The 13,196-nt window shown below is 39.6% G+C and overlaps 1 protein-coding gene across 14 annotated transcripts in view; it reads right to left on the bottom strand.

Annotated features, from left to right (window-relative positions):
• Window positions 1-10,896, bottom strand: part of slmapa (sarcolemma associated protein a) — a 75,922-nt gene extending 65,026 nt beyond the window's left edge. For all 14 annotated transcript variants that reach the window (XM_023281092.3, XM_023281090.3, XM_035953244.2 and 11 more), the window contains exon 1: window positions 9,181-10,896. In XM_023281092.3, coding sequence (XP_023136860.2) covers window positions 9,181-9,378 — 198 coding nt within the window. In that variant the 5' untranslated portion in view covers window positions 9,379-10,896. The remainder of the gene's footprint in view (window positions 1-9,180) is intronic.
• Window positions 10,897-13,196: the final 2,300 nt, after the last annotated feature.

Consider the following 13,196-nt stretch of genomic DNA (forward strand, 5'->3'; position numbering starts at 1 on the left):
TCACACACACGTGCACACACACACACACACACACACACACTCAGATGTAAGGGGCATTACGGAGCTGTGTTGTGTGTGTGCAGCAGCGTTCCTGTGCAGTGTTGGTATTCATACTGAGGCTATTACCATGCCGTGGCATACTGATACCAGACAACAGCTCTGCCCTCCTGTCAGCACTGCTCTCCATCTGCCGCCAGGTTCACTGACTGATCTGCTCTCTGGTCACTTTTAACCACAAACCAACTACTCTGTGCCATATTAAAACCCCACATTGGCAAACTCAACTGGCTGGCTTCCTCCATCGCTAAACCCAAAGTGTTCTGTGAATGTGGCATGTACTGAGTAGAGGTGGAAGAACACATCTTCCAGTGGCAGCTTATTTCAGAAACAACTCAGTGTAACTGCCAGTGTTTTAATGCAAGTTATATTCAGAGATTTTAAATCAAAGTCAGTTTTAAGAAATGCTAACCTGCGGGGCTAACGGCTTGACATTTAAGCTATGCAGCTACAAGTTTGTTCATTCATACTCAAAAAAATTGGGCTGAGATACACTGAAGGTAAAGGGAGTGGAGAACCTGTTCTCATCTGTGCAGACATGAAGCCTACAACCATCTAATGACTCACCTACTGTGGGGAGAGTGTGTTTGTCCTGATTATAACCTAACAACTAGACTGGCAATAACACAATGTTTCACACAGCACAAACAACACCTGATGTTCACCTGTACGATAAAATGTCTGGAAAAATATTTGCTATTGTGGTGTGACAGCTGTACAAATAGCCTTCTTCTCAATATTGATCAAAATAAGTATGTTCATAATTTTGGCTATAGTAAGTACAAACAAATGAAGAAGACATGTTTTTCACTTGAATATTCCTGGTGTGTGGCCTGGTATATGTACATTAGAAAACCAGAGGGCTTCAGGATGATCATGCTCTTGAATCATTCATTCATAGTTTAATTTCTGTCTGGGTTGTCCCTGCATTCTTTTTACGTCTCAACTCTAAATCCTACAGAGAGCTGATCAAACATGACGCTGGCCTGACATCAGGTATTGAACAGGAGTATACAGGCTGCCAGCAGGGAAACATGCAGGGTAAGAAAAGACATATTTAGCTCAAACACGTGTTGCAACACTGCAGGATTAATGATTAAAAATGTAATTCAACACTTTGCTGGCAGATGCTGCCCTGCAAATGTAATAAACTTATGAGAAACATCCTTCACCAAAACTACAATTTGACTAAAGCCTTAAATCCTTTGCCAGTGTGAAGATCAAGTGATTTTTTTTAAAGTCAGACAGAGGCCTCCACATGTTGTGCTGATTTGCTACAACCACGTTGTGCAGAAGGATAAGCCTATCCTGATCTCATTACCTGTCATGTGTTAAGGCTCATTGTACACACCCACTAAATGAATGACTGACAGGTTGTTTTTCACTGCCTTACTGACAGGATCGGTTGGTTTGTTGGCCTGTACTGACAACATTGCCACTGTTCTATCTCAAATTTAAGAACATATCTCAGGTAGTATTAAAAGCCACTTCCACAGCAGAGAAGTTGAGTGGTTATTACTGGCAAAGCACAGGTGTAACACTGATGTGAACCATTCAGTGTCTCCATGAGGCACCATGTACAACACCATGACACTGGACCTGGTAAACCTCCATGCTTTCTTTATGATGTCATTGAATCCACCTTTCTTTCACTATTACACATTAAAACCAAACAGGGCTATGAGGGCCAGGTGCTGCCTAAAGTATTTTTATACATCTGCTGTTACAGAAACAGCAAGTAGACACACTTTTCATCACCCTATTAACTAACAGAGAAGAAAAAGGATTTAAATTGTCTGGTGTCATTCTGAGGTGTCCCTAAAAGAAGCGGCAACATGAGTCCTAATATTTCTGATTTCCTCCAGTCTGTGGCATTAGTCAGGTATACTTGATCTATACTTAAGAAAACAAATAGTTCAATATTCACATCCGATTATAATCCAGTAGGACATGTGCATGTTTTTAGCAACTTTGAAGAAAAATAGATTTACATTTGGTGTCTCCAAAATAGTAAATACATCCAAAACATACCTTGAAAAACTCCATGGATCTAACATTTTCAGTGTTTTAGGGCACTAGCATGTTTATATAGTCTAGAAGTCGTTTCACATGGAATGAAAACAAACATCAGATTAAAGACTGAATTTATGTATTCATGGACAAAACTTATCATATATGACACATAATTACAACATATTTAATCGCTTTTCAATCTATGGACAGTTTTTCAAAGTTGTGAAGGAAGGAAGAAGTACACAACCATAAATGACACAGCACTGACATGTCATTTGACCAGTGCATTGTTCATCTGCGAAACTAAGCGGCTGGTTCCCCTGCAGGCATCTGATTAGCTGGATATCAGTTTCTACAATGGAGGTCCCACCAGTACTTTCAGGGTCTGCTCAGACCTTCCCATGACAGCTGCTGCTTCAACACACGCTTCATTATTTTTGCTAAGAGCCCCTTAGATACTGACCTCACCAGCTGTACTCAAGTCAGATCTTTCATCTCTCCTTTACAGTAGTCAGCAGGGTTTTTCCTGGCCCTCAATGGGTCTTTGGAGGGTGACTGCACACAACAGTAAAGTGAATGAGTCTGTGTTACCTCATTTGACACAAATCTATGAATTTTCCTGTTATTTCTGTCCATTTGACTAAATAAATGCCCATTATGCTTGAGTAAATGGAAGTCCAATGAGCAAATCTTGACTTTTCTCAGGTTAAAACCCCTTTAGAAATTACTCTATGCAAGACTAATTCTGGTCAATGTATCGCCAATCATTTTTCAATCACGCTACAAAACAATAAAGGTGGCCAAAAGTTAAAGACATAAATGTTCCAGGACCTCTGACACACCTGAGAAATGTGCTGCTTAAAGTAGTTTAAACAGTGAGTGGATGCTTGCTGAGCATCTCCCAGTCATCCAGCAGGAGAAAATCCAGCTGTCATGTACAGCTTGATAAAATCAATAATAAAGCAATCTGCTGGATCACTGAGCAAAGTGATTAGTTCAACAATCCCAGAATGTGACCAATCACATCTGTTTCTCTCTACTCCACACTTCTCTCACAAAAACAAATTGCACGTGAAAACTGCTGAGCATCAACACCGAGAGGACGAGTAAATATCCATCCATTATCTACACACTGCTTAATCCTCATTACAGTTGTGGCGGGGCTGGAGTCTATCCCAGCTGACTTAAGGACAGGTAACAGTCTATCACAGGTTCACCTGGACAGGTAACAGTCTATCACAGGTTCACCTGGACAGGTAACAGTCTATCACAGGTTCACCTGGACAGGTAACAGTCTATCACAGGTTCACCTGGACAGGTAACAGTCTATCACAGGTTCACCTGGACAGGTAACAGTCTATCACAGGTTCACCTGGACAGGTAACAGTCTATCACAGGTTCACCTGGACAGGTAACAGTCTATCACAGGTTCACCTGGACAGGTAACAGTCTATCACAGGGCTACATATAGAGACAAACAATCACACTCACATTCACACCTACGGACAATTTAGAATCACCAATTAACCTCAGCATGTTTGTGGACTGTGGGAGGAAGCTGGAGAACCTGGAGAAAACCCACACCTGTACAGGAGAACATGGAGACTCCATGCAGAAAGATCCCAGGACCAGGGGATACAAACCGAGGATCTTCTAGCTGCGAGGTGACAGTGCTAACCACTGAGCCACTGAGCAGCCCTGGAGTAAATATGTGCACTATATCACAACAGTCTTCACTGACATTCTACTTTTGGTTGAACAGCTGTATATCAATCTCTAACAGTGAACAACTTAAACGAAAGCTACAGACCCATCAAACTTAAGTCAACATAAACACAAAATGAAACTGTCAGTTGCTTTTTGAACCAACTTAAACTGCAGACTCATGTGACAAACAATGTTCTTACTGCAACAGGAACCTGCAGTTATGAGGTATTGGTTAGGCAAGCCAGGTCTGTGTGTGTCTGAATGTTAACATACAAGCAAGGAAAAGGTGAACAGAGAACCACTGCCGCCAAACAGTCCATCAGTATTTCCAGAATTTGAATGCTGCACATATTTTGTATTTATGTATTGTTTATTTGTGTGCAGCCACCCGATGTCGTAATTGTACACTAAACACAAAATCTAACCACACTTCATGTGTGTAGTACATTTCCACTGTGAAAATAGAAACTAATAAAGCACTACCCACTGTTATTTTGGCTTTAGAAAAAAATTTAAAAAACAACTATTTAAGAAGTGAACAATCAACTCTATTTAAAGATATCAGAAACATTAAATGGGTCATCTCAAATCATTTTCTTTGGCAATCTGTTCAACCATTTCTGATTTGCCTGATTTCTTTATAACATAAAATATGGAAATCTATTAAAAAAAAAAAAAAAATTGTAAAATTTTACTTTTATATATGAAATATTTTTTGAGATTTAGGGTTTGTTTAAATAGCATGTAGACCAACCTTTAATGCATTTTTTTTACTCAACAATTATTGAACATAAATGCCTGAAATTTTTCAGATTTCAGAATCTGTAATTATGGACAAGTAGATCATATACTCACTGATTATGAGTGACTGAAATATGACAAAAATAACAAAGCCATCCTGTAGAGTCCCTTCTTTGAGCACATATGAACAAAAAGATGAAGCAGAAATCATCTAGTGATATTTTCTGAACCATATGTAGTTAATATGAAATACTTGATGAAAAAATGAAGATTTTTTTTGTTGAATTATCATAACTGATTGAGCAGGTATGACAAGTTGTACCACAAAAACTAATTCTGGAGTTATAAAATAGTTCTCAGAACATAACTAATACTAATATTAAGTAATTTTCTCTAATTTGGGCATATTTTTCATTTTCTGATCCACTTTGTAGGTATAACGCTGAGTTCACTGCTAATCAGAGACTATCTGATGTACTTAAAATGTAATCTGTAGCGTGATGAGAAACAGTGAAATCTGCAGGATTTTAACTTAAATCATTTCTGAGACATTGTCAATCAAACATCCTATAAGACAGAATTGTGATCAGTTAACTGGAAATTAAATTCTCAACAACTTTCAATACTGAAATCTACATCTAAGATATGATGTACTGAGATTTTCTCTGTCTGCACTGTGGCCAGTTCACCTGCAGCAACTGAAATGATCATCTTGCCAGCACGTCATTTACTTAAAACAGCATTTGACCCTCATTTTAAAAAATGAGAGTTCATGAACATTACTGAAAGACACTGCACTAAGACTTGTGAAAGACAAAAATACAAAAACTGTCAAATAGAAATTGTATCTAAAGAATAACGTAAATTTAAAAAATTGTGACAAATCGAAACAAACAACAAAAATAAATAAATTTAACTAAGAACCTGTTGCTGATTTCCAAATGGATCACTGTCACAGGTATTCTTCACTGAGGCCTGAGAACCCTTTTTGTTTTAAAAAATCTAAAATTGTCAAATTCCACCTTGTGAAATTTGTACTCCTCAAACCCAGATCAAGTGAGAAACTAATCAACAATGAAAAATATATTGATAAAAGATGACGTCCTCACCTAGAACAAAGATGTCATGTCATTTTTGGGAACATAAAAGGAAAATGTTAAGCTCAAGTGCTCATCCTCACTGCTGTGTAGAAGCTAAACTTCGATTAACTGAGAAATAATCAGTAAAGAAATTGTTAGTTGCATTGCTATTTTACACGGGTCCACTTCTAACACGATCAGTATGTACAGTATGAAAATCACTTCTGTGAATAACGCTTCTGCCTCATCGCCTGGATTTAGGCTCAAATGTAACCAACCATTTCCATATGGCCGACATGTTTTTATCTTTTTCATGTTCCATTTTCAAATGTGATTATTTTGGTAGGTTTTTATTGAATTACTGCATCTTTGAATCATTATTTGGAGGCCTTTCATGCCTTTATTATATAGCTGGAAGTGAAGAGATGACAGAAAAGGAAGGGAGGAAAGAAAGATGCCAGACATGAACCAGAAACACTGCAGTTCACTGATGGAACCTCCACTCCACAGTCACCAAGATTCAGTGCATCTCTACTTAGAGTTGTGAACTAAAGCTTACATCCACTTTCAAAGACCACATATATCATGGCAGTCTTGAGTTTCCAATGACTGAATTGAAAATTCTCCTGTAACTGAATTTCCTATGATGGAATCTTTGAAACCTATGCATCTCTGTCACAAAAAAAAATATATATATATATATATTTTGGTTGTTTGGATAGTTTGGATGTACTATAGTTCTTCTGGAAATATGACAAAATCTGCTGGGTAAAAAAAAAAAAAAAAAAAAAAAAAAAAAAATATATATATATATATATATATATATGTATGTATGTATGTATGTATGTATGTATGTATGTATGTATGTATGTATGTATGTATGTATGTATGTATGTATGTATGTATGTATGTATGTATGTATGTATATATATATATATATACATATACACACACACACACACACACACACACAGAAAAGCTAATATTTATATACAAGTCTCTTGGCCATTTCCATCTCAGCTAAGCACATTTGGTAGCCAACCAGAAGCTTCTAACCACTCCTCTTGACAGAATTGGTAAAATTAAACTAAATTTGTTGGCTTTGACACAGACTTGTCTCTACATTACAGTTGACACGTTCTTGATGAGTCAGGACTTTGGGGGAGTCTAAAACTTTTATTGTGACCATTTTTTGGCCATTTCTTTAGCATTTTTGATGTGTTTTGGTGGTCTCTGTCTGGCTGGAACACCCAGCTGGGTCCCAGACCTTCTGGCTAGTGTACAGGTAATCTCCCTTCTTCATCATTCCATTTACTTTGTGTAAAGCACCAGTTCCACTGGCACTAAAATAGTCCCAGAGCATACTAATCTTACCACCAACTGCATTATTATTTTTGTGAGTGTGACAAAGAATGATGGGAAAATTATATGTCATTGGAGTTATTCAAAGTGGATGTAAACTTTTGTTCATGACTGTAAATGTGACAGTTTAATTGGCATTAAACAAAATCTTTATATTATCCAAAAACAGCTCACACATAAGGGAGTCTTCTTGTATTTTAGCCCAAACAGTGCCTTCACTCAACACTGGTAAAATGTCTAAAAATATTTAAGAGTATTTAGGTTCAACTGAGTGTGTTTATCAGCTAAAGCAAAGTACCAGGAAAGCTTTTCCTGAGCCATAAATAAACACCCTGGTAACAAACCAGTAACCAAAATAATTAATTCCCTGTTTCACCATAGAATATATGCGTAAATTCTAGATGCCAATAAATCAGTTTTGTGCATGCTGGTCAGTCCATGTGTGTGTGTGTTTATCCCTGAAGAGAGGAAAGGATGACGCTACCAGTGTCGGTATAAATAGCTTATGCCAAGTGCGCACACACATAAACACTCGCCGGGTATTTCAGAGTCCCTGCATGCCACATAGCTGGGTAATCCCATGGTTGTCTCGGCCTGTTCAACCTGTTCTATAGAGAAACCACAGACGCACAGCAACAGATGTTGCAACACACAGATTTCATCTGTCTTAGATCTCAGACCTGTGGATTGTAAAAAAATAACAGACTGATTCTCTGGAAACAGATTTACTTTGATCGTTCCTCTCTTCAGGGATAAACTGGATGTCATTCAATGGATTTCTGCTCTGAGTTGTGTTTAGTCCAGGACTAAGTTCATCCCGTCAAGAAATAAAGACTTGCAGTCATTTGATTCCTACTATCTTAATTTTTGTTACTGGAAAATAACAGTTTTGTACATTTTTATTGACAGAAATTACTGAAATCCTTCAGTACTGCAGATGAAGAAATTTGAGAAAGTGTTCTCATAATAGATTACATTTTTTGTATCTTCATTTAGTACAAAGCAGTTAGGATGAGCAAAGTGCATTTAGCATTTTGTCTTCAAAGTTCCCAAAAAGACGTCTTTGTTCTCGATAAATCAGGCATCTTTTCTGAATCAGAGCACTATCACTGTCGATTATTAGTTTCTCAATTGACTGTCCGGTCTACAAAAATACAGAGTGATGAAAGATGCTCATCAGTGTTTCCCGAAACACAAGCTGACATCCTCAAAAATCTTGTTTTGTCCACAACTCAAAGATATTCAGTCTATCGTCATGGAGAAGGAAAGGGACCAGAAAAGGCTAAGACGCTGGATTTACAGAATATAGACTTTTTTTTCTCATAAAGTTACTCAAACCAATTTGCTGAATATAAAAACAGCTGACAACTATTTCACTAGTTGATAAGTACTTGAATAGTTAATAAGACCCTGTAATTAGTTACACAACATAAAATGAATTATTCAATGTGTTTTATCCCTAACACACAACTTCATACAGGTTCAATGGCTCAGATTTATTTTTGCATACATCTTAACCGTTATAGTTGTTCAAGTAAAGTTTAAACAGAAACCAAGACCACAGGTCATAACCTTAAACAGGATCTGAAAGGTTCCAGGTGTGGAAAGTTCCACTTTATCTTGATATCAATCAGATTCACCCAGCACACAGCAAACAAGATGAACGTATTTAAATCCAGAACTGATTCAAACTTTATTTTGTTCTGCTTTGTATCTCTTTTCAGAGTTCTTGTGCTTTACCTTCCCAGTACAGTGTTGGATACGTATAAAAGAGGCAACACCCCAGAGTCTGACCTTTCTCTCCAAATATGCATAACATGAACGCACTGTTGATCAAACTGAATCTGCTCAGTTATGATGAATTTACACCCAAATAGTTCTTCATGGTGTGCTTGTGGCATTAATTGTGTGAAGGGAAAGGCTCAGTTTCCCAGACATGGATGAAGCCGAGTGCCAGACTAAAAATCCTCCATTGAGCTTGATTGAATTTTTTTTTTCAGCCTAAGACTAGGCTTAATCCATGTTTGGAAAACTGGCTGATAGTCCATGAGGGTTTTCTGCTTTAGAATGTTGCAAAACAAGTCATCCATTCAATGTGGCTTTTCATAAAAGGAAAAAAACACACATTTGATAGAAAGTGTGTGAAGATTTACACCAGATTTGTTCCTGATGGGAAACCACAGTAATGAAACGTCAGCTTGCCGTTATCATTGTTTCTTACCTTGCCGGTCTTATGGTCAAACCATACCAGGGCATGATTCCTGGACAGCACCTTACAGTCGAAGGTGGCGTTATTCTGGGCCGGGCGGCACCGAGCCACCGACCTGCCGATCTTGACTGGCTCATCCAGGTAAACATGCCGCTCCTGGAATGGGTGCGAGTTGGGTCGGCAAGCGAACACAGCCAGCGCTGAAGGCATTGATTTTGGCTTGAGAGTATTACTCCAACCAGACACAAGGGACACGTTTTCCTGATCCAGAGTGGCGGAGTTCTGTTGCAATCCCCAATGAATAATCTACAATATCTGTGGCCTAAATGCAGGCAGAAATGTTAGTCCTCTAGTCTTCTAGGCACTAACTGATGAACATTGTCCACTGTGCACAGCCTGGGCTGCACCACTCTGATTCAACAAGACTCTCTCGTGCTTGAAAAGAAATCAAAATAAAAAACAAAACAGGTATAAAAAAGACAAGACATTCCTTTCATTGACTGTCCACCAAAGCTACATAACGACACTGATATCTGACAGCAGGCACTATGTACAGACCACGATACCATGTGTCAAGACATACATGACTGAGTATAGCTCTGACAGCCTGGCCAACAGGCCCCCACGTCCATCAAACTGGTCCAGCACTGGAGCAGGAGGGGTGAAACCAGTTAGCTTCCAGACTGGATCTTCAGGCCCTCACACCAATACTTGAGAGTAGTGATCAATACAGCCAACTATCTAGCAGTGGCTGTATATCTGGGGCAGTTTAATCAGATGATTGCGCGCTTTAAAGCTGTGTTGTCATGTCTTGCAGCAGGCTAACAGGCGCACACCCCACCGTGTAACACTGCAGTCGGTTTGCACATATCTGTCGTTCCGTAAAGTGTCACCTGTAATCTATGTGTCATTTACAGCCTGTCATAATCTGAGTGACCTTGTTGCCCTGATACAGGGAACCTACCTTAGCTAGCTACCTACCGTTACCACTCCCTCCAGAGAACACCTACAGAACCGCTAGCACGTCTGAACGCCGACAAAACATCCCTGAGTTATCAAACAGTCAAGATCAACTAACAAACTACAGCGGTCCAGTGCCCACTCTGTGTCTGAATTAGTAAGAACACACGCCGGAATGAAGTGAGGATTAGCAGGTCGTCTTGTGCAACTAAAATGCTAATTGGCTAGCTCGCTAGTGGACAGGCGAAGCGCTAACTCTCGGCCAACGGTTTCTGGCTAGGCTAGGCTAGGCTAATGAGTGCTGACAAAGTTATCATCCAGGTCCTCAAATGTTTTCTCCCCGCCCTTCTCAACCAGCTCGCTTACCGAATGGATGCGATATGCCATCCCTGTCTCCTGAGGCGAATAAAAGCAGCAGGCTAGCCTGACTTTTGCCTACCGGAGTGCCCTGCAAGCGAGCGTTAGCATGAAGGTGAGCTACCTAGCAGCTAGCCGGCTAACTGACAGTCGGGGCAGAAACAGACGCGGAAAAATCAGGGGAGTTTCTGGACTGCGGGTCCTCACGCATCACACCAGCGCGATTATCTTCCGGGAAAAGCCTCGGTAAAAGCCACAAGTTACGCTGTCGTTGTCTGTCGCAGTCCAGCTTGTGTTTGTTGCAGTGGTTCGATGTTACTGCCGTCGCCTTTCTGCAGTTTTCTGGAAGGAATCTGGAAGAAGTTGTCCTCCTCCGCAAGTCCCAGCCGCCATACTGTAACTAGAGAGCAGACAGGCGTGCTGCGTTCAGGGACCGAGTAACATCAGCGAGCAAGCAGGCGTGGTGCGTTCAAGGACTGAGCCACGGTAGATAGATATAATCATGGAAAAAATGATGAGACCACACTCGCTTTCTTCAATTTCTTGTTCATTTTAATGCCTGGTACCACTAAAGGTATATTTGTTTGGATAAATATATTGATAACAAAAATAGCTCATAAGAGTTTAATTTCAGAGCTGATATCAGGCATTTCCCATGGTTTTCTTGATAATAACCAAAATCATTTCAGGTCTTCCACTAATAGCTATGGCATTGTGCTGCCAAAAACACCTTTTAGGATTCCATGTTTTCTTTTCTGTCTGTTTTAGTCCCATGATCCACACAGGAGTTAGTACTGATTCATAACCATTGTTTCTGATGACTGCAGCCATGCGTCTTGGCTGCTCACCACCAGCTTCTGACATTGTTCTGCTGTCACAGCAGCCCATTCCTGTTGCACTAATTCTAACTAATCTGCTTTGTTTTGGGACTTGTGGTTCTCCATTTAGAGTTTGATGATTTTCCACAGGTTTTCAGTTGGATTTAGATCTGGTGATTGAGCAGCCAAGGCATGGTTCCAATGTTCTGGTTCTCCATCCAGTCTTTAACTGACCTTGTCGTGTGGTAAGGGGCATCGTCTTGTTGGAAAATCCAGTCACTGAGGCAGGAAAGAGTTTTCCAGCTGATGGAAGAGGACTGTTTTCAAGAGTAGCTCCAAACATGACCTGGTTCATTGACCCTGTTCCACCCAGACTGAAACTACCCCAGATGGTCACTGATCCACCCCCATGTTTTACTGTAGGGGCAGACAGTCTGGTTTGTTTTCTCCTAACCAGTAAGTTGGCTGGACTGGGCATCAACTGAAAACTGGATTCATCCCTGAAGAGAACCTTAGTCCAATCATCAACAGTCCAATCCTTGTGATACCAGCAAAGATTAACCAGCTTTCCTCTGCCTTTCCTTGATGAAGGGCTTCTTCCTGCCCTGTGTGACTTCAGACCAGCTTCAACAAGTCACTTTCCAACTGTCCTTGCCCAACAAGTCCCATTTCTCCACAGTGTCCACTCATTTTTAAGGTCCCTGGAGGTCTGAGGACGATTCCTGACAGGAACGGATGAGTGACGGTCATCTGGTGGGTAGAAAGATGTTTCCTGACCAGCTAGCAGTTTGGTAGAACCATGTTGGGCTTGTTTTTTCTTGGTGTAATGAACGGCTGTCTTGGAGATCTTCAGCTTTTTCTCTACCTGTCTCTCACTCAGACCAATTTCCAGCAGTGCCAAGATGGCTGCCTTTGTGGCTTCACATAATTCTTTAGTTTGAGGCATTATGTGAGAGCTGATAACTTCTGAGTTGTGCTACAGCTTGAATGTCAGCAGGAAACCACTCTCGGCCTTTGCATGTGCAGTGCTGCTGATGACATGAAATGTCCTCTTATAGACCCCAGAATACAATGAAGTTGAAGCAGGTCGAATAGGACATAAAGTATTATGGAATCAGCTGCATTTTTTGTCGTGTTCATTGTATTCTTCAGGTAATATACCTTTAGTTGTACCAGGTATTAAAATGAACAAGAAATTGAAGAAAACATGAGTGGTCTAATCATTTTTTCCATGACTCTATATAGATAGATAGATAGATAGATAGATAGATAGATAGATAGATAGATAGATAGATAGATAGATAGATAGATAGATAGATAGATAGATAGATAGATAGATAGATAGATAGATAGATAGATAGATAGATAGATAGTTTAACTAGCCTACTTTCATTAGTTTGTTTTAAAAAATGTCTTATACTCTTTATTTCAAGCTGTCATAAATATATACAGCTAAATGTTGTGACAAATATGGCTACACTGTGATGATAAGACAACTTATTTAGAATATCTGTTGGAAGTGTGTCTTTTACCATTATTGCTTTCCAGAATCCCTTCCAGTATATTTTTCAGAATGTCAGAAGGTTTCATCCAGGTGACTTAATTCAGGGGCCAGGACAACAGGGTGGTGGGAGATCAAATTCTGCTTATGGCTCCAGAAACGTCTGATGTGCTGTGCTCTGGGAAAGCGACAGCTGAGACTAAATCCATGCTGGATGAGACAGTAGAACAGCTAAGAATACCACGAGGCATCAGTGCTGCTCTTTTTTTTTTTTTTTTTAACTTAGTCATCATTCAACAGGAGAATACACTAAAAAATTCATTATTACATGTGAAAATTTGCAGTTTTTGCCATCAAAACAAACTGTTCTTAATCAGCAATATAAGGCTGCA

The sequence above is a fragment of the Amphiprion ocellaris genome, chromosome 5 (genome assembly GCF_022539595.1).
Source record: "Amphiprion ocellaris isolate individual 3 ecotype Okinawa chromosome 5, ASM2253959v1, whole genome shotgun sequence".
NCBI lineage: Eukaryota > Metazoa > Chordata > Actinopteri > Pomacentridae > Amphiprion > Amphiprion ocellaris.